Genomic DNA, 22,746 nt, shown 5'->3' on the forward strand with positions numbered 1-22,746 from the left:
AAAATCCTCTACTGTGCAAAGCTTTTCCTTTTTATGAGATCTTATGGCCCTGTGCAAGCAGTGATCTCCTTTTCTTTTCAAGTATCTTTATGGAGACTCCAGGGAAGGTTTCCTCTGGATAAGAAGACTTTGAGGGGCTGTAAGTCAGACACATGCTTTTGAGCCCTTCATGTCACCAGTGATCTGGGGAAGGAAAATTATCTCTCAAGACACTTTCAAAAGGGAAATCCACAGTGCTGTCTCTAGAGCAGTTAACAGCTCCATCTGTAAAGCCTCCCATTAGAGGCAAGAATGACAGCTTCTCTTTTTCCTATGCTTTAGAAGTGTTCCCTAATCAAACACACAGGGCAGGTACACAGCAACCTCCCTAGAGATTCTTACCATATTTGACACTTCCTTGTTTTATCCTGAGCCTCCAGCTAATTAGTAATTTTTGAACAGAAATTGTTCAGTATCAAAAACCCCAGGTTTGCAGAGGTAAACCCAACCACCAGAGCTATTTCTGAAGCATTTGGCTGAACAAATGGAAAGAACAAAAGTACTTCCAATGGAAATATGCCTTCTTTCTGTTGCACCAAATCATCAGGAGCTTTACAGCAAGTTTACAGCCAGCCACCAGACATACATTGTTAGGCATCACAGAACTTCTTACTGGGATTCAAGTAGTGTTAAAGCTTGGGGAGAGTGAAAGGAGGGCTCAGTGTTCTGTGAGAAATGAGGACACTAGAGGGTCATGTAGGTACCTGACTGAAGAGTTCCAGTGCAATGCAAACACAAGGTTAAGTGCAGGAAGAGCTGCAGGGACCTTGTGCCTCAGCAGCTGATGGCTGAGTCACCTCATTAAAAACCAGCCTGGCAGAGGCCTGGCCTACAAGGAGATACCAGAGTTCTCAAGAAAGTACTGTTCAAGGTCCTGGGGGGCTGCAGTCAGCCTAACTGCAAGGATTTCACTGCTATAATGACTGACTGGGTTTGGCATAAAACAAGTATCTTATAGGAAATGTGTACATCATCTTCCTAATGTTGAGCAGTATATAGTGTGTGTATATATATATATATACATACATGTGCAGACACACACACACATACATATATATATGAAAAGTGGGAAAAGTACAGGCCAACTAATTGGTTCAAATGCCAGATTTTGGGACTCGCTTGCCTCAGTTTGCAGCTTTCTCACTGAAGTTAAAAGGGAATTTTGCTCACATACACAGACTTCAATAACAAGTTTTGACAGAGAGACCAGATGATCAGTCATGAGCAATCCAACATATTCTGCTCCCTCATTAGACCAAGGAGTCCCAAGGACAGTTTGTGAGGTTCTTTCTGCAACTGGCCCAGAGTCGGAGTGGGTATCGCCCATGGTTGTCTGTGTGCAAGGCTCAGCAGCCCCTGCCAGCTGTGAGGGCAGCAGATCCACCCACACCACTCCTCTAGTGCCTCCCTTCCCATCTCCCTGACAGGGTGCCTGCACAGAAGCCACATCAGCAGCACTGGGACAGCTCCAGGTGTGCCTCAGTGAGCCCTGGCACCAGTGACCATCAACAACAGGGACAGCAAAGCCCACCAAAGCTCTCAGGTCAAAGTCATTCCATTTGCTTCAAAGTCTTCTAAATTACAATAAGGCTTTGTTGTCAGATATCCAAGTACACTTAAAGAATTAACAGTTCCCTGGAAACTTAGGGGTTTCTCCAAAATATTCTCATGATATGAAACAGAAGAAATTATAGAAGGCAGTGGTTCTGTGTGTCTACTGACACTGACCAAGACTGAGTAGCTACCTAGTTTTCAGACCAAAAATATTCCTTACCACAAGAAGAATCAGTACTGACAGCAAGGGCATCCTTGGATTTTGCTTAGGAGAATAAGCAGAGGTAACAGTGTCACCAAAAGGTATACATTCTGAGGCAGGAATAATTTTTTAATAAGAAGTCTATAACAGAAAAGCTTCACTCTATTCAGCTTTCAAAATACAAAAGATGAAATAAGGGACTTTTCCAACCCCTCTTTCACAAATCTCATTGAATCAATTATTTATAGACAGGGGGGTTAATTTTGTTTGCATTTTCTGTTTTACATTTTTCTCAGAAGTATGATAAAGGAGCAAAGTTGCTTACATGCCTTTTCAAAGAACTTTTTTTACATTTTGCTGCTGAAAGTGCTCAAAAACTAATGATGGATCTCTAATCCACCATGGAATATGTTCTGTGCTACATGTAACATTTTTTGTGTACTAAAAAAAGTAGGCTCAGAACTCTTCTGTATAGTTTGCACTATCCAGTAACAGCAGCTCCAGCTCTGCCCTATCTCCTGACATATTTGTTTCCAGATTCACTTCCTGAAGCTACAGTAAATTATTAAATGCAGTGTGGTGATTTGGGTTAAGTAGACCCTTTCTCTTGTTACAGTTTAAAGACATTTTTAAGATGGGATACCAAGTTTCACCTGCATGGCTGACATTAGGGCCTGGGAGACCCCTGCAGGGACTTTTGTGTTTTCCTTCTCCCATTGTCCATACTTCACTAGCTCTTCCTCATTTCTTAGCAATAGTTGGCTACAAGCTTGGAAAACCATCTGACATCAAATCTTCAATCAGACTCTCCTTGAAAGACCTAGATACTATCAACCCTAAATCTCTGAACTCCAGAGATCAGACCCTGTAAAGCCTCCTTTTGGAAATTATTTGTCAATGACTAGTAAAACAGGCAATAAATTTTTAAAGCTATGTTATCTATAACTTTTACAGTCAGACATAATACCTACTTCAGTTACCATAAAAAGTGTTGCAACAGATGTTTTGGGGTTTAATGAAGACAGTCAAGCGAATTTATTGCCTATTTCTTGTAGAGCTGACGGAGCAATTTTCAACAAATAACTTCCCCCACTATATTCTTTATTTTGTGCCTATATTGAACAGCATGTATCAGACTGCAGTTCTTCATCTTAGAACGAACCACTTCAAGTCTTCACAGGTCAGTCAAGCCTGCTGAGGCTCATGACTCAGCTGGAAGCAGTTAGTCCAGTGACAGAGCCTTGGTTGTCTCCAGCCAGCACATCTGGGCACACTGTAACCTGTGAGATGATCACTTGTATCTGAGTTAAAGAGGTGTAACTTTTCAGAAATACCTGCAAAAGACTTCAAGTGACTGCAATAAGCATAAGCAACAAACCAGTTGAGTTGTTCTCTTGTATAAGACACATACTGAGGTTGAAGAGCCAAGCTAACCTGGAAAGAAAGAAATGCATCCCCAAAGGAGACTCCCATGACTGCGTCAAGCTCTGCTACAGACAGGGTAGAATTACCCCAGGACTGGACGTGGTTCATGCTCACTGTACTCACACTGCCTCAGTCACAGATCAGGTCTAAACACACATGGGCCTGGAAAGCCCTTTTGTGCACAAATTCTGAGCCTGCTTATAAAAAGTAACTGTGATTTGCACTATTTAGAAACAAAGAGTTGCCATGAGGTTATGTGTGGTCTAAAACCTAAGCTCTAATATGGCTGAGAATCAAGCCAGGCAAAAGTTCACATGGTTATTGAAGGTTATAAAGTTATGCTTTCAAATCTCTGTGAACAAAAAGAAAGTTGTGGTTCTCAGACTAAACTTCTATGAACTGAAGAAACGTCTAATAAATTCAATAAATTGGAGCAGTAAAACATTATCAAATACAATGATTTATTTATACTTCTGAAAACAGTTCAATTCATCAAAATACTCACAGAGCTAATTCTCTCTATTTTCTATTTTAAGCAAATGGTCTGAGTTTTTACAAAAGCAGCAAACTACTGTTTGCTATCAATGGCAACAAATACAATCAACTTCAAATGTTCACATGCAAGATACAGAGGGAATTTGCTGCAATCGGTTCAAATGAGGCAGAGGGGGAGGAACACGCAGCTCCTATGATTTAGTGAGTCAGTGACAATAGAGACTGTGGTATTAAAAATACTCAGCAACATCGTTGTACAAGAAAGGTCCCATTGTAGTACGCTGCATTAACAGCAGCAAATCCTTGAGAGTTTTCCAGGCCTTGTCAGCCCAGACTCTTTGATGAATGATGTAAACAGAAGATGAAATAATCACTCACTAGTTTACAAGCACTGAAGTGCAGCTATTAAAGAATTCTAGTCTGCATTATGACAGTGGAACAGTCATCCTTGGCAAACAGGCCAATATCTGAGCTTATGGTTGTCAGACATCCTGAATTCTTATCTTCATTTTATATTTCTGAGGCTTATACCTCCAAAGACAGGGTTCTCCTCCTTCACATTGTATTTCCCTACAGAAAACAAGACTGGCAAACTCAAGGGGGTTGTTGCTATGCTTATCAACTCCCAGATAAAGGCTTATCATTCAAGAACGCCAGTCAATTTTTCTAGTCTTTTTAATCAGCTAATCATAAGAGAAATCCTCAGTACCACAAAAAAAAATTTAACAGATTATTATTTATTTTAAGGAAAATCAACATAAGCATGAAGTTAATGACGTTGAGGTTGAGCAGACTGTCATTTTATGGTTGGGCTCAATAATCTTAAAGGTCTGTTCCAACCTAAATCCTTCTACAATTTTGTATTTATGCTCCATGCCAGGGGGACAAAGCTGGAAAGATCATTGGGATCACTGATAGCAATTCTCTGCAATCCCAGGAAAATATAATAAACAAGTCAGTAATACATGGGTCCTGAGAACAGCAAGGACTATTTCCTAAATCTTCTACAACTGGTTTCAAACTGTGGGTCACAGAACAAACCAGGCAATTAAGAAGAAGAAAAACAAAAAACAACTGAAAACCAACATCACCAAGTTTCAGTAGACTGAAATGATCAATGCACTCAGAAAGTTTTCCAGAGGTACAGAAATGGGAAAAGCTTGAAAAGAACTGGCCTACAGCCAGACCAAAGTCAACAGTAAGAGGCCAAAGGCCAGAACCACAACACAACTCAAAGCAGAGCAGATGAAATTCAGGCTGCTGTACTGACCCCCAACAATATCAACTGTTCTATGTCAAACAGTTCAGAAAACTCTGAGAGATGGATCACATCCAACAGAGCACAGAGAGTGAAAATGAACTAAGCAGCTGTTCCCCACTTATCTCACCAAGACGAAAAAGTTTTTCACAAGCCCACATCTTGTTTAACTCAGTTCTGAATAAAGCAAATGCTGCAGAGTAATAACAGAATTAAGCAAGAGGTGCACCAGACTAATTTATCAAATATCTCATCACTTCCTCTGGTACTTCGGTGATCAAAGGATGCCAGCAGTGAGAAGGCAGGAAAAGTAAATAAGGACTGAAGCTAAAGACTACTAAGCACCTTAAGCTATCTTTCAAGAGGAAGGTCCCTTTTCGGGCCCCTCTTGTGTCAGGAGCAGGCATGAAGTATCTGATAACACTTTGTGAGCACTGGGAAGAGGAATTCCAATCCCAAGGACATACACAGAGGTCACAAAGTTCTGTCTTCCTAATTGTGTTGTACAGATCAGAGCTTGGAAAAATTATTGGGACTCCCATTTCTCTTCACCTGACTATTTTCATACACCAGCAACCAGAGTTAGAGGTAAAAATTCCACAATTTAAAACTTAATCCAGGATCAGCATCCAGAAAATCAATTGACCTTTCCCTGTAGCAAGATAACTAATAGTCTCAACAAGTTTACTTTCTATATAAATACTTTTCTATAGAAAAAGAGATAAAATTAGTTTCCTGTAAAATCTCATTAAAAAGAGACTATAATTATGAGGAGAATGGCATAATACTTTTTTAAGCCATCTTGAGACAACCATCAATATACTTCAGAACATTTCATTGAATTTTATCAGCATTTAGGAAGGAAAGAGAATGCCTTGAGGCCAGCCCTGTCAGCGAATATTTCCCACCATTAACTTCAATCTCAGTATTATTTCAGATGACTGAATTGTAGGCACAATTTTCTAAAGCCATGTGAACACTCTACCACATTGATGGCCAAACTTTTCCCACATGAACCATTATTTGCAAATATGGATACAAAGTAATTGGAATTTTTGGAAAGTTCACAGGCACACTTCATATCAACAACCTCTCATGAAGAAACTCACAGAACTTTGTAAAATTGGAATTTATGAGACCAAGATCAAATTACATCTTCATTTGTCTCTCTGTGTATGGTTTCATAAAGAAAATGATTTTGTAATACCTGGTAGAAAACTTTCTGACCAAAAGCTAAAAAAACAATCTTTTTTTTCATATATGTAACATCACCAGAAATATTTTATTTTTTTTTAATTGCCAAGTTTACATATCTACAGACCTTTTTTGAGGAGCAATTTCATTTTCCCTCATGCATGTCTATCTGAGCTGCAGCCCAGCTTCCTCAGAGAGCTTCCATCTTATCAACACTATCATAAGTTTTTCCTTAGCTCTCAAGCTACTTATTAACACTGCAATAACACGCTAAATCTTGAAAATACACCTCTTAAAATTCTCAGCTTCAAAGTGCATTTGCCAAAGGCCCTAGGATATATGACTATTTCCCAGTTAATGTGATAATCTGACAAGATATTTTCAAATTATACATTCAAAGTAGCCCTGAAGAGACAGAGATATGACAGAACTTTTTAAATCTGTACATTTATTTGTATTTCCTAAGTCTGGTTCACCTCACCAACAAAGTAGCTGGGTACAGATTTAAATGGCAAACAGATCAGAGCCTTCAATTTGCCTTAAGGGACTTCTCAGGGGCACTGGGGCCAGCAGAGCTTTTCCAACTGTTGCTGTGCTGTTCTGCACTCTGAGAAACTCCTTCTAGTTCTTCTTCAACCTCAGACAGAGCAATTTTACCTTATTAGTTCCCCTAATTGTCCCAGAAAGTGAACTGAGCCATCCAGGCTAACACCTTTTCCTGCCTGTCCCTTGATCCCCTCATGACTGAGTTTAAGTTGAATTTTGCCAGGTAAAGTGTTGTGTGTATGTTAGATACATATTTTTCTCCAGGGCCTTGTTCAGTAGTTTTCTGGGCTCCTCTGCTACATTTCACAGTGTATGAATTTTACAGTTAACTTACACTCCATGCACAGGTTTTATACAGAGGTAAACTACACCCCTGGGCAATTTAGCACTGCTATTTCTGGAAGGAAAAAAAAAAAAGAAAAAAACCCCACAACTTTCTACATTGTAAGTCTGTCACAAGTTACAGACTATAAGCTTTTCTCCCCTGCAAGCCCAAAAGAATGCACCATTTTAAAGCACATTTTCTCCAGTTTATTCATTTATTCTTCTGAGAAAATACATTTCAGAACCAAAACATGATACACATCCTGCTCCAAGCCTTCCTCTTACAGCATCCTTCAGATGTGCCACTTCTACTGACTCAACACAACCACCCACAACTTCTCAAGGCAAGAGACAAGACTCCAGATTACAAACAGTCTCCCTTCAGGCCAGCAACAACAAAGACCTGTTATCAGCATTACCAAAATCCAGTTTAGAGGCCCAGTGCCACCATAAATGCAGGACATGAACTCCCATCTTTGGTCAACAAGATATTTCTTGCACACCCACCAAGTATTTTCTTCATGTTGAGCTGCAAAAGTGCAACACCTCTTTGAATGTAATTAACACAAGAAAGAAAACACAAAACACCTTGAAATTATAACAATGCATAATCTGCCTCAAGTTCACAAAAGTTTTAGGAAGTGCTTTTTGACCAAACTACCATTTTAGTCTGACTCCCATTTAGGTACTAGCATTGCCAGAATGCCCTATAGCAAATACAACTGACCACTGCTATAATTTCTTTTTTACATTCCTGATATAATGCCATTCTTTAGAGCTATAGAGATGCCTTGAGGTAGTGGCTCTGGCTTCTTTTCCCTGTGTGTTCTCCATTTCCTTATAATGGAAAGGTTAAAAGTTAAAATCTAAAATAAAAATATTTTAAAAGAGAGGAAGATTACCCTTCATATCAGTGAAAGCAGGATGAGAGGCTTAATTCTGTAATGCAAGGCTCACTGCAGCAGGTAACTCAGAGGAAGCGACATGAAACCTACGAGTTTTCTCCTGTTGGTCACTTAAAGGCACTAAGTCTTCCAGAGACACTTTTCATTTCCATAATGCAATCCCACTTCTTGTAATGTAAATGAAAAAGACAAAACCTTAGTTTTGTCACACAGATATTGTAAGCATTTACAAACCTTCGAATATACCCTGACAAAGCATCTGTGTACTGCTGCCAACAGATGTCATCACGATGATTAAAATGCAGCGGAAATAAAATAATCCAGTAAATCATGAAAAGCGTGTTCATAAATTCTATTGCATTGAGCAGTGGCAGGGAAGAGGGAAGTATGGGGGGAGCATGCCAAACAAGAGAAGACAGGTAAAAAAGACATCAGAATTTGAAAAGAAAATTTACATTTACAGACCTCTCCAGGAGGTAAAATGATGGACCTGCTGTTCATACAAAATGGGGCATGGCTAGAAGTGATGAAGTGGCTCTGGAAAGTGCAACCACAGACAGGAAAGTCTCCTCAGTTAGATGCTTTTGAGAAACTGGAGTTTTAGTTAAGAACCCCAGGCATAAAGATACCAGCTATAACTCTACAGTCCCTGACTTGGCAATAAAACACTAAGAAGAAACCAAATGGACAACAGAGAGAAACACTTCCTGAGAAAAATACTGGGTTACTGAAAAAAAGTCTACTCAACGACAGTAAAGACAGTAGGAAGTTTACTCAAAGACACTTTTGAGAACCAGGCTTGCAGATTTGATTCTAAAAGAATCAGGTATCCCTAATTACATTGCCCAGGTGACTCTCAGTTTCATCTGATGTTACATTATATTTCAAAATGGCAGTGTAAAGCAAAGAGGATACACCATGATCACAAAAATGTAAACTGCCCTCAACACATAACAAAGCATTAAGCCTTTAGAAAGAGGGTTTTTTAAAGGAAAAAAAAAAAAAAAAGTTAGGTAGTGCTGAAACATGAGATTACTTTTCATGTGGACTGCACAATGCTTTAACCCAGATACGGGCATGCTCCTGTCCAGCTGTCCTGGGCAAGTGGCTTTCTACAAGCTGAGGTTTGTCAACCTCAGCTTCTGCTACACTGTATCTTTCCCCATCTCATCCTGTGAGCAAAAACTCCTTTTCTCCTGTTGGAAAGTGAAATGCCTTGCACAGGCTGATTATTTGCAAAATGATTACTGGTCTAAGATGTGGCACCCCTGCCCTTCTCCAGCCTCTTTAAAAACCAGACCCATACTGTGCAAACAGGTTGCTCAGACCAGGGGAGGAACAAGCTTTTTCTATTTCTGTTTGGGTCACTAAGTCCTACCTATATCAAGAACACTTTTACTTCCACAGTAACTGATGAACTTCAGCACAAAAGCAAGCTGAAAGGAAAGAAAAAAAAAAAAGAGAAAGTTTCACTTAAAAAAAAAAAAAACAAAACTTCAGGCAGATAATTGGGTTGCTCCCTTTTATTTTTTGTGCACTTCAACATCCTAGCCCTCTCTGGTTTGACCCTTGCAGACATCACATCCTAAGTTCCTTTTCTCTAAACTTTGCAGATAACTTTTCTCATTCCAAAAATATTTTCAAGTAGGATAGAAAATGGGCAAATCATCAGTCATTTCAATTAGAATGCAGCTAATACTTTACACAAGACAATGCTCAATTTACATCATTTATGTGGGAGTTATGAAGCATTTTTTAAATCAATATAAAATTAAATTTTTGTGCAATTTAAATGCACAAAGACACAGAGACTCTGTCTCCTGTAAGTGACCTCCTCCTTCCACCATCCCAAGTTTTACCTTTAGGAGCAGAGAGGTTAAGAAGATAAAGGGCTATGGAAATGCTCTAGATCATTACACAGTTTCTCTATTGGAAGTACTATCAAGCAGCAAATAATTGGTGTTTCCTAAGTATCATGTAATGGCATAAATAGGGTCATTTACCCACCAACGAAGACAATTCTCATTAACTTTACAAAGATTCAGTTCTATGGAAAATCCTTTTATTCAATTTCTAAATAAGAACAAACCAGATTGTCAATGAGATTTTGAGGACATTGAAAGCATTCCATCAGCAATGTTACTAGTTAAAATCTCTAAGACCCAGATAAGTAAATTAAAAAACAGAGGATAAAATGACTAGACCAAGGAATAGGATACTTCATGAGCCGCTGGTCCCACTAGGAGTTTTTGGCTTGAGATTCATGTGTTTATATGAGAGAAATTAATTTCTTAGATATTATTCTGTTGACTATATGGGGGAGAAATTGTTTTCTTACTGTCCTTTTACTCCCTCTATGAAAGGTTGCTAAGGGAATAGTTCTCAGTAAGGTCAAGCAGCAGAAACCCTGCTGTGTGTTTTAATGCAGCCAAACAACACTTGAAATTAATGCCTCTTGGTTCTTTCTACCTTTAAGGACTGGCTGTTAGTGCTTTCCAGTATTCTTACTGCATACATGAATATGTAATAGGCAGAAGAGAGAAAATGGACAGGCACAACAGGGTCAGAATGAAGGAACTTCACAAAAGCTGTGTTAGTGCAGACAGCTTCTTCCTGATAAGGCAAAATTTTCAGATTATAAAAAGCACTCCAAACCCACAAACCTGAACCCTTTTTCAAACACAGCAATCAAGCCCCCAAATTATAAGTAAATGCAAGCTATTAGGAAAAACATAAAAGAAAGCCTTTCAACATAGCTTTCATTTCAGATATTTATTGCCTGAAAGTTGTGTAAATGAAAGAAAACCTGGCACATTAGCATATCATTATTATCTGCCTTTGAAATTATTACAGATCTACATATGATATAAAATGAGTATCTCAAAATGTTCTATACTACTTAACAATCTCACTTCCATTTCCTTGACAAGATTCCTAATATGAAAAGAGGTGCACTAAGGATCAGCATCAGCTGCTCCCGTTCCTCAGTGAAGAGTGAAATGGAAAGGATCCTCAGGATGACACCGAGGATTTCGACCTCAGAGCCAACACAGTTCTGTGTAAGGAAGTCTCATATGTGCCCTGTGCATAAAACATGTCATTCCTCACTCTCAAACCTGACCAATTTCAACAGGTTTCCAAATGGAAAGAAGCAACAGCATTTCCATGTGTAAGAAAAATCACTGCAAGTACTATGACATCAATATAAAGGAAGTGTCAAAATGTGAAATTGAACATGTAAACCATTTTTCAAAATCATCAACTCAAATAACTGAAAATTATGGAAAAATCTCTTGCCAAGAAAAAAAAAAGAGCTCTGTGGATCAATTTTATTCTAGCCGGTCACTTTCAGAAAAACACACACATTTGCAGGTTAAAAAAAAAAGTTAAATTTCCTACAATTACAAGACTCACAGCAGCATGATTCCAACAATCTAAGTAATATTTTTTTTTTCTGAGAGGCAAGTTGAAAAAAGCACCTCTAAGCACAAGATGACAGAGACAAATAAAGACACAGCAGGAATTCCCCTCAGAGGAAATTTATTATGAATAAAAGTATGAGAAACATTTTGATTTTTGCCTAAAAAAAGATTTTGGCTGCTCTGAAATAACAAAAAGTCAAATCTGAAGTAACTGTTTCAGCTACAGTCTTGGTGTGCTGTAGTCTTACAGTCGGGCACTATCATAGCTGTATAACTTGGCTTTGAGGCTTTGTTTTGTTTTCCTTCCAGTAAACAACTGTGGTAAGCCACAAACAGTTTTAATAAACATGACATCCCCTCTATTCAAAGAACGTGCAGCTTTAACCACTTTCACTGTATGGCTCAACCTCAGCATGATAAATCACATCAAAATATTAAATTCATCTCATTCAGCAAGTATAAAGATGTAATTTAAAATGTAATACTTAGATAGTCAATCCCCTAATCATCTGTAGCTGGAAGACTCTGAACACAGAAAGGCTCAAGGCATATTCCCTGCTGGACACATTACAGTAAGTCTAGCAATTAAATTATTTGTACAGAGTATATGGGCAAGCATGTATATGCATACATCCAGATTCTGTTTCACAGTTCAGGATCCTGTTCTTGAGCCATTATTTTAACTAGATCAGGCTGAGGAGGTTTCATGTACTCATTTCACTTTTACAGATCCTCCTCCATGTTAATGACTGAGAACAGCTGCCACAGACAAACAAAGTACTCAGAAAATTATTTTCTCTAAAAAAATAATAAATAAGCAAAACACAAAGAAAATCTTTAACCCCGAAACATGCTCCCTAACATTTATATGAACACTGCTTATAACATTTATATGAACACTGCTTATTTCTGCTCTTTTGGGATAATTTCTAGTATACCAGTTAATGAGCATATTTTCCATAATGAAATCCCAGAATAAGAAACCCAACTGCAGCTCCTTGGTAAATGAGCAAGATCAGCAGCAGGATCAGTGGGAAAGACCATTACATACTGAAAAAGAACTGTAGCCTAACCTGCAGCTAATTTTCTACATGAGACCCTCAAAATAGATGGGTCACCCACACCTTACATGGAAATAATAGTATTAGCAAGTCTGCAATTAGAAGAAAGAAGAAATGCACTTAACTTGCTCTGCAGATGGAGGAAGTAAAAAAAAAAAAAACAAAAAACAACCAAATAAAAAAAAAAGTCTTTCAAACTAAGTAAGACTTTTAACTGCAAAGCATGAAAATAATAAGGCATACCCTGTCATCCTACAGCAAGCAGGGACTGAGATGCCTCTTGTGGCCTCCTCTCCACCCCCAGACTCCACCAAGCTGGGGCAGGACCAGGTGCTCCAATCAGGTCCCATCTACACTGCAGGTACACTTTCTTTTCCACAGAAAGCCTCTTGCTCCCTGGGGATGCTCAGCTGTGACACGTCCTTGCTCCCCTGAGTGCCTGCAGCACCGGTGTGTGACCCTGTGTCACACCAAGCTCTGGGCAGCCCAGCCCCAGCAAGAACTGACAGGGGCCTCTGCAAAGGCAAAGCACGTGGCTGGGGTGGAACTAACCCTGGTAGAGCCTGTAAAAACACCATAACTACACCAGGGGCATGCTGCAGCGGGACTGCCTCCCAGAAGTACCAAATATTCTGCACCCACAGTTGAACTGTGACCAGAACAGAACAGCTGTTGGCTACCAAGTAACAAACAGCAAGAGAGATGAACCAACAAAACAAAAGGGGATATAGATATTGATCCATAGATTGTAGCCTGCCTTCATCCTCAGCACCAAAGGGACTCCCTCATGGGCAATCAACTCCTTCCCTTCCTACTGCACATCCCTGCTTTCAACATATCAAAAGCACAAGAATATCAGGAGATGGCCATTTTAATTTGCTGTTTGCATTAGCTCTGAAAACACTCTTGTTTATATTACACCAAGACATACAACTGTGGAGCATAAAAACACAAGCACAATGAGATGACAGTGTCACAGATGTCTTCACTGTGGCAGTTCTTAACAAGTCGAGGTCTGACCTCAGAGGGCCCAAGGAGGTAAAACTGTTAAACCCATTCACCCCACTGAGCAACAGCTTTTAAATGCAGAGAAACAGCAGAAAAAAACATGTCATTGCACAGCAAGGCCTCTCTGACCACAGGTGGGAACCTCTACCTACGCTTTCTGGTTGGCTTTTAAAAGCTGTTGAAAGTTGGTATTAAACTGAGGAAAAAGGTAGGTAACAGTATTTGCTTTCCAGAGAGTTAGGAGTGCACCTGTCAAAACTTCCAAACAAGACCTTACACCCCAATGAAAAGAGTCTGAAATCTGTGTTCAAGCATGGAAGAAGAGTAGATAAAGGTAAAAAGTTACTTGACAGTGAAAGACTCAAGAGAAAACACTGGAGAAAAACTGACAGTACATCGATATAAACCAATCCTTTGCAATTCTGGCAGATGAGATTTTTTTCTAATGTTTTACTTTAAAAATCTAGGTACAGCCTATAGATCCTACCTATGCACCCAATTCCCCAAGCCAGAGCAGTCAAATTGATAAAGTTTTCGGGTTTGGGGTTATTTTTTTTTTAATTAAAAAAATTAAATAATGATAATAATAAAAATCCCTATTAATTTGTACATGCAGTATTTCACAAATAAATGTAAATATCAATGGAGCTGCTGAGTCTGGTTCTCCAGATCTGTATTTCATCTTATTTGATCAGCTTACACCTTCTCAACAAATAAAACTGTAGAAAGCAACTGTGGTTGTAACATTAAATATATGTGCTGAGACAAGAGAGATCAAGAGCCATGTGCTGATCTATTCTCCCTGAGATCCAGTGACGTGATGTGTGGGAATGGCTCAAAGCTGTGTCATGGAAGCTTTCAACTGAACATGTGGAAACATTTCCTTACTGCAAGGGTGGTCAGACACTGGAACAGCCTTTCCAGAGAGGTGCTTGATGCCACAAGCCTGTCAGTGGTTGAGGCATTTGGACATTGCTCTTAACAACACACTTGAACTTTTGGTCTGCCTTGAATTATTCAGGCATCTAGACTAGATATTGTTGTAGGTCACTTCCAATAGTCTATTCTGTCTATTCTATTTTATGTCAAGTACATATCATTACCAAGTGCTACAGACTATGATAACAGATCACATTCGCTCAATGGCATACAGCACAGACACCCAAAAACTCAGCAGCTCTGAGTTGCTCTGAAACCACAGCAGTGTGTATGGGACTGACAATAAATCCATTTATGGAACACCATTCTTGCTCTCAAATCACATTCTGATTTTCCAAATTTGTTCTGGTTTCCAGAACTGACAGCATTTTAACAACAACAAGCACACATACAAGGCCTCTCAAATTAGAAACAATTCATTTGAAATTGCTATGCAGAGAGAACAGCAAGTTTCAGCTCCAGGAAAGCTCCATAGATGTGTAAGCATCATCAACTGAGAAAAAGGGGTTTAAAGTTTTGCAGTTTCCAACTAACAAGCTCCTTTGGATCCCTTCTCCTAAGGGTGCTACAAATGGCAAGTATTAGCTTTCTCATGTCCCAGTTTTGACCTACAGCTGAAAGCAACAATGCTTTGAAAACAACATTTTAAAAACTTAGTTTGGGTCAGTTTTGTTTGGGTTTTTTTTAGTTTAAACATGCCATCACATTTTCAAGCCCATCCACAAACTGTTTGCCACCCATATGTCATGCACGCAGTGCCTTCTGAGCGCCAGTGACAGGCTCAGAAATCTCAATTTGAACAGAAAGCTTAAAAAGTAGCTTTGAGCTTATCTGAATCCTTGAATCACAAAAAGGTTACTACAGCACTAGTTTAAATACAGGCCACACAAAAACAAGCTCACACTGCAATCACTTAACTGAAACTGAGCACGTAACGCTTTTGGAAGCAAGAATCTAGTTTAACTTTACATTTGTGGTTTGAGCTTATTTCTCTAAATCACATGAAAAGAACAATGATTCCCCATGTATATTTCCTCCCATAACAGTCAGTGAAAAACAATTTTTCCCTCAAGTAATTGCCACATACATAAAAGCAATATTCTACCAAATGCAATGACTGCTTGCAAGGGCAGACAAACCAGGCCTATTTTATGCATACACCAGGGTCCGTTCATTCTTGACTGTGTCATCCCCTGCCACTGGAGTTCCTTGCACCCATTTGCTGCACTTTGTTTTGGTCCCATCAAGCTCATTCTATAAACAATCTCATTACTCATCGGCACAACAGGATCTTGTTTATGCAATATACATTGAAATGAAAGACAAAGAAGGAAACAAAATTTATACTTTTTATTAATTGCAGTTCTCTGGTACCTGACACAACCGTTAGCATGAGTGTCCACCAAGTCTTTGAAGAAAAAGTATCTCTGAATTTTATTTACCAATTTCAGTCACCAGAGACTATAACTATAGCTCCCTTATCTCACCATAGCAAAGTCCCTAGAGTTTTTTTTATTTTTCCCCAAAATCTAGCAATACGTCTCTGCACATCCAGCACTGAAAACTACTCTGAATGAAAAGCAAGGTATCTTTTGTTTGGCTTTCAGTTCTGTGAATGCATTGCTCCTCTAAGAAAACCCTGCTGGTACTACTCTTCTGTGCTTCCTACTCATGCAGATGTTCTCTAACTGCACAGTAAATGCCAGGACAAACATATGCTAGAACCATCTCTGTCAGTAATTGAAGTTTCATCATTGTGTAATAGACGTTGTTATGTGGAATGACAACTTTCTGTAATTCTACCAGTACAATATCATTGAAATGAAGGTCTCTTTAAAGTTCTCTTTTAAAAGGACTTAAGGATAATTTACAATGTCATCTTACAGGACTGTGCAAAACACACTGCAAATAAAAACAGTATTTGATTGGTTTCCTTGCGTGAACTATACTGGTGGTGATAGACAATGGTCTATTTTTATTCCAAATTGGTTTTCACTTGTAAAAAAAGTTCCATCCCTGTGAAGCTAAGGCTTGCAACATTGATTTCCATGCCATTGCTTGGAAAGATGCTGCAGAAGAATAATGTGGATGTCAGGGCGTTTTATGTAGTGGCAGCAAGATTCTGTGAGCAGTCTGGGCAGTGGATTTGCTCCAGGTTGTTCTGACTACTACATGCCATATTTTGCCAAAAATGAGCAGGACATCCAAACAGTGAGATACAATGAGATTTTGAATAATCAGAACAACATCAAGTAACACTGGTCAATGAGACACAGTAAGAACAGACCAGCAACTTGTACACCCCATGGATTATTCTGCCCACATGGATGACAATCTCAAAGGTAGGAAATTAAATCTTAAATTAAAAAAAAAAAAAAAAGACCTGTCCTGAACCAACAAAGCAAGCCAGGAAATTGAGCAGAGTCAGACATTTTTCTTAGGCCTCCCATTGTGGCAAGCTTTTACTTGCATAAAGGATCATTCCACAATACTCCCAAAAGAAAACATCTTGATGTGCCTTAAGGAAGCAGCGATAGAGAACAAGTTCTTTTTGGAATAGTGAAGAATCATCAACCACTTAATTCTCCAGCATGCTATCAGTTCATCAAAGAGCAATTCAAACTGCAATGGGCAGTCAAAGAGCATCTTGGAAGGGACAGTAGAAAACATCTTTATTTACATATATTCAGGTAGCACAAAGTACCTGTAACAAAATGGCTGAAAATCTGACCAGGCCCTTTTCTGTGGATGCAGCATGAAAATTCAACAGAGATAATTTATTTTCATCATAGTCTTCATAAATGCAACCCCAACCTTCGAGGTTAGCAAATAACTCAATTTTTAAAAAGTATTACTAGACCAAGAAGAATCCTCCATGAGGTCATGCTTTCCTGCTTTTAACAAAACTGAGCAAAGGGACCCCATCCACCAGACTGCCAGCTCAGATCGCCAGGCATTCAAAATGGTTTCATACAGTTTTACTTCTGAGAAGAGACATTGTTGAAAGCTATTGTTCAGCCAGCCAACTACTGTCACTTCCATGAATATGAATAAGCTCCAATATAGGACACTGAGTTTTTGCAAATGTAAGAAGATCCAATTGTTCAGTTATTCTTTGCCAATAAATCAACCCACCAGTATTTAGAGATTTTTAGTTTCCTCTGGTATTTGAATATGTGGGTGGAGTTTTGCTTTCAAGTCCCCTTCTTCCCATTTTAATAAAGATTTTTTTTCATAGCACCTTGCTAAGTTTTCAGAGCAGCTGAAGGAATCTTACTGTCAATGGGATGAAGCCCTTGGAAATAGATATATTGCTGTTTCTCCAGATAATATTAACTAGCACCTACTCTGAGGAGAAGAGCGAGCAGAAGAAATTGCTCAGAGTTCATGAAAATTAACATTTCGTATAATTTTGTAGCCATAATTTACATGTACACAACTTAGACATAAATACATATGGATTAATGCAAATCTTCATACCGGGAAAGATTCGCTGTGCTCTGTAAAACTAAGGGTAAGGCTGGTGATGAATCATTTTTTAAATATTCTAGTCTGGGTATATAAATAGCTTTCTGTTTCTAGAATAATTACTACTGAAAAATACAGCTTCTTAAATAACCTAGGCCATAATTAACCTTCGCTTCATTAAATCACAAATAATATCTTTTTAAAGTCTTATTTGTAAAGGCAAGCTGATTAATTTAAACGTTTCCCTTTTGCCAAAAAGAAAAAAAAATTTAAATCTAATTGGAATGATTTACCAATGGAGCTACTTTTCAGATCTTGCAAACTCTGAGAAGGCTTTCATCCGGCTCCCTCACCCCCTGCCCGGCCCCCCGAGGGAGCTCCACGCTCACGCTGCCGCCCCGGCCCTGCCTCCCTGGATGCTCGGGGAGAGATGCCGGTGTGTGCCCGCACCTTCCGCGGCCGCTCCGGCCGGAGTCAGACCCCCTACCCAGCCCCTCGGTGCCGCATCACCTCCTCCCTCCCTGCGGGCGGGACCCTTCCCGTGCCCTGTCCCAACGCGTGGCCCTGCTGGCAGCACGGGGACAGCGGTGCGACGTGGCCCTGCCTGCCCTCGGCAGTGGGGGAGCCAGGATTGCTGTGGAGCCCCCCATGCCCTGCGCTGCCCAGCCCTGCCCTGTCCGGCCGTCCCTGCGCAGCGCGGCTGCCGCCCCAGACCGGGCACCCTGCGCGCACGGCCGGGCCCGCCTGGGCTGGGCACGGCGCCGCCGCCGCCGCACCGCGCCGTCCCTCCCCTTTCCTTGTAAGACAGCGCCAACCCCCGACCGAAGAAAAGTTTCCAGCCGAGCGCCAGGACAGGTCCGGGCTGTCACCGGCGGCCCCTCCCCGCCGATGGGACGGGACGATCCTCCCTCAGCCCCGTCCCGTCCGCGTACCCGACCCCCCGCGCCGTGGGTGCCGACCGAGGCGCTCACCTTCCTGCACCGCATGGAAGGGGTTGTTGGCCTCTATGAGCTTGATGGAGTAAGTGATTTTCTCGCTCTGGAGGATGTCGTCATTGAGGTTCAGATCCGACACCGCCTGCTTGAACACTTCGTCGTCCTTGGCAGCATTGCCTTCGAAAATGGCACCTGAGGGGAGGAAGGCGGCAGAGGGTGAGGAGGGCTTGGCCAGGACCCCCACTCCCCTCTGGGCAGTGCAGGGCTTAAGCCGGCTCGCACGGACCGGGTGGGGCCGGGCCACACACGTGGGCGGCCTCGTCCCGGGCACGGGGCAGCGCAGCGTTCCTCCCGGTCACTTCTGCTCCACCGGCAATTACGGAGCCCTGAACCAGAGGCACGGCGGGGTGATGGACTTGCTTCGCCAGTGACGGGAAAGGGAGCAGGCTTGGAAACTCCACCAACTTTTTGCTCGCTGCTCGCCTGTCCCTGGGATGCTGCCTTTCGGGCCGCGGTTTTATTGAGGCTTAGAAGCACACACGAACGTGAAGCCGGGATTTGTGTCCAGTAACCTGGAAGCTTTAATTTCACTGTCCTGTTTATGCAGTTAACGTGAAAACATCTGGCGATGTGTGTTACATAAAATCCCTCTCCGCGGAGCGTGTGTGTGCCCACGCCAGGCTTAGTGCCCTGCTCTACGCGGCGCTGGGAGATCTTTAGAGCAGGCAACAAAACAAGCAAAAAACATTATTCCCCAGCCTGGAAAAGTCCTGCTGATTCACACCGTGCGTGCCTGTGGCTTGAGCCTCCGTGCACTGCCCGTGTGCATCCCAGCTCCGCACACAGCAGCTCTCCGCACCTGCCCAGCACTCAGTTAGCAAACAGCACTCCGGCTGAAGTTCGTGCGGGGAGAAGCCGAGGTGACACGGTCCAGGCGCAAGAGAAGCGGGGATGAGAGAGAGACCCGCGGAGGCTCCTTCACCCACCCTTCTACCCCGGCCCTGCCGCCTCCTTTCCTCCCCGCGGCGCTGGCCCCGGTGCCGTGGGGGGTCGGGTCTGCCCTGCCCTAGGGACTGCACCTGGGCCGGAGTCCCCCGCTGCGGTCAGGGCTGACCCCGTCTCCTTAATGGCTCCGCAATGCTGTCTGCCTTGGCTGCGCCCCCAGGCTCCGGAGGCGAGCGGCGACGACCGGAGCCTCCTTCCCACCGGCCCCGGAGCCGTCCGTGCCGGGAAACTTGTTACAGGGCTGCTCCCCTTCTCGCCTTTCTTGCTCCGGGTCCACACGGGACTTTCTTCCCGTATCCGTGGAGCCTCTCCTCGCCAGGATGGCTCCTACCCTGGCCCCCTCCTTTTTCTGATCTCCCATTCTCCCCGAAAGGCTGGTGGGAATTACTGCTTTTCATTTCCCGGACATACTCCCGTTTCCTCCTCTATCATCCTCTACAAGTGATTCTCTCCCCCCTCTCCGCCACTAAACATCCTCATTTTCGTTCCTGCTGGTACCTTTCAACACCAGCCAAAAGGTGACTGCAGAGCCTCGATTTTGCTTGCCAGGCTTCCCGCGGACATCACCGTGCCTTGCTCCCAGAAGCCATAAAAGTTCACATCAGCCTTTCCTTTGCCTCTTATTCATCCCTCTCTTCCTCCCACTGATCCAGCCTTCTTGCTGCCCAGGGGTTTTAATGAGATCTTATTCAAACCACAACAGTTGCGCGCATAGACACACACACACACGCACACACTCACACAGAGCCGCTGCAAAGCTCGCCTTCCTAACCCTTTCCCAGCCAAGTTCCCCCCTCCGCCCCCTGCATTCCGCCTTGGCTGACACCTGCTACGGCAGGGGATGGAAACCAGGGGATTATCTCCCCGAAAGTTTTCCCTGGGAGCACGTTCAGATTATGCCTCTCTCCTGCTCGGGTGATGGGGGCGGTTGTTTGTTTTCGGTGGCGAGGAGGCGGGGGGTGGGGGGGAAGAAAGCCTTTCCACGCAAACAGGTCCAAGCACAGACTCCCCAGCCACATGGGAGACCGCAGCGGCGGCCCCGGCGGGTCCCCTGCCCGGCGCACAGGCGGCATTTCGGCCCTAACTTTACAACCGCGGGCAGAATACAGCTGCCTTCCTCGCATCCGTCCTCCTGTCTCTCCGCGAAGTTGGGTTCCACCGCTGCCCGCGACATTATCGCGGCTAAACGAGACGCTTCCTTTATATATTTATTTATCTACCGCGTCCCTCTCCAACCCCCCCCCGCTCCCTCTCTTACCAATGTGGATGATGGAGTCCGCCCGCACTGAAACGCACTGAAATATCCAGGGGAAAAGCCAGAGCATCAACACTTCCATTTCCAGCCTCTCGCACAGCACATCAGCCCGGGTTTGGTGGAGAGACAGGGGGAAAGAAAAAAAAAAAGGCGCAAGGGCAGGTGGACCAAGGCAGCGGGCGCGGGGGGGAGATGCCCAGACACCCCCCTCTTAGAAAAAAATCCCAAAATCCCTCAGCACTCCAAGAATTATCCAAGATTGAGGGAAACGGGTGATGAGGAGGGAAAAAAAAAAAAACAAACCCAAAAAAAAAAACCGGGGCTAGAAAATCACGGAGGTAGATCCCGGGTTGGCAGGCGGCGCGGCGGAGCCTCCAGCGCTCGGTGTGTGCCGGGGCGCCGGCAGACCGCGAACTGCGGAGCGGCCCCCCCGCCGCCGCCGCCCGCCCCCCGCGCCACGTGACTGCGGAGCCTCGGCGCTCGGTGCCGCCGGGGCACGGCGCGGCGGGCGGGCAGCGGGGCGCACGGGCCGCGCCGGGCGAGCGCGCAGCGCTGCGGGGAGCGCCCGGCCGGGCAGCTGCCCGCGATGGAAGGGATTTACAGAGAGCCTGAATTACATATATATACATATATATATCTTTATCTATAATGTATGTCACCCGAGGAAAGGGGTAGGGAAAGGATGCTCCAAGCGCAGGGATGCGAGGCGGGTGGGCAGCTCCCGGTTGCCGGGCGCAGGCTGTTCCGCGGGGCCGCAGCCGCTGCCCGGAGCGTGGCCAGCGCTGCGTGGCCTCCCGCAGCCCCCGCCCGGCCCGGCACCGCGGGACGCCCCCGCAGGTAAGGGCGCGGGGCTGCGCCCGCTGCCGCTCCTCCAACTTCAGCGACGGGGGGCGGCGCGGAGGCACCGCGCCGAAGCGGGAGTAGGAGGCTTCCACACGCTCGAGCCCGGGACACGATCCGTGTTTGAGGAGAGAAATGGAAATGCAAGGTTTTTATCCCCGTGCTGGGGACGAGGTGGTGGGGAAGAAAAGTGGTACAGCAGAACCTTTTTTTGTTTTTTTTTGTTCTAGCTTTCAATGAAATCTAATTCATAAATTGGACATGCTCAGGCTCAGAAGACTAATTCATCCCCTAAAACAAACGCATCAGTGATTGCAGGCACCCAAACGTGACAAGCGTCTCAATATACCGAGGATCCAGAGAAAACAAATTCATTCAGGAGCCCCGAAACGTAATTAAAACTACTGCCAAGAAAATGAGTTGAGAGCAGGATGTTACCAAGATTATTAAGTTGCTGCGGGGCTGAGGCACGGACCGCTATAGTGATACATACAGATAATGTCAGTCTTTGGATAACGGGAGGAAGAGCGATTCCTGGAGGTCGCCGTCTTCGAAGCGCAAGCCTGGTAACAGCGCGCCGTGGCCGCATCCTGCTCCCGAGATGGCACCGGCGAGCTGGGGGCTCGGCGGGGAAGGAGCGGCCCCCGCCGCCTGCTGAGCCCCGGCAGAGCGGCCGCAAAGGGGCCGGCGGCGCCCGTACCCCTGGCACTGGCTACAGCATCCCTGTCATGTGTGTTCAGCACACTTTTTCAAACCCTCACCTGTACTAATAAATGCTCCTGATGCTGAGCAGCGCTTGCTTGCAGGAGCGATCGCTGCAATGTGTTTATTCAATGTAGAAAGCATTTTTTTCATGCAGAGCACGGCAAGA

At 43.4% G+C, this 22,746-nt stretch overlaps 1 protein-coding gene across 6 annotated transcripts in view; it reads right to left on the reverse strand.

Moving 5' to 3' along the window:
• Nucleotides 1-22,385, reverse strand: part of GRID1 (glutamate ionotropic receptor delta type subunit 1) — a 485,778-nt gene extending 463,393 nt beyond the window's left edge. For 2 of the 6 annotated variants that reach the window (XM_071438688.1, XM_071438689.1), the window contains exons 1-2: nt 21,039-21,474; nt 18,812-18,967 (exon numbers count right to left, since the gene is read on the reverse strand). In XM_071438688.1, the coding sequence (XP_071294789.1) occupies nt 18,812-18,967; nt 21,039-21,117 (235 nt within the window). In that variant the 5' untranslated portion in view covers nt 21,118-21,474. Of the gene's footprint in view, nt 1-18,811; nt 18,968-20,278; nt 20,430-21,038; nt 21,475-22,368 lie in introns of those variants that run through there. The other 4 variants (XM_071438687.1, XM_071438683.1, XM_071438685.1 and 1 more) reach the window with 4 other exon arrangements.
• Between the last annotated feature and the right edge of the window lie 361 nt (nt 22,386-22,746).

This window comes from Agelaius tricolor, unplaced genomic scaffold (genome assembly GCF_023055355.1).
Source record: "Agelaius tricolor isolate 1412-34295 unplaced genomic scaffold, bAgeTri1.0.p SCAF_13, whole genome shotgun sequence".
Lineage (NCBI taxonomy): Eukaryota > Metazoa > Chordata > Aves > Passeriformes > Icteridae > Agelaius > Agelaius tricolor.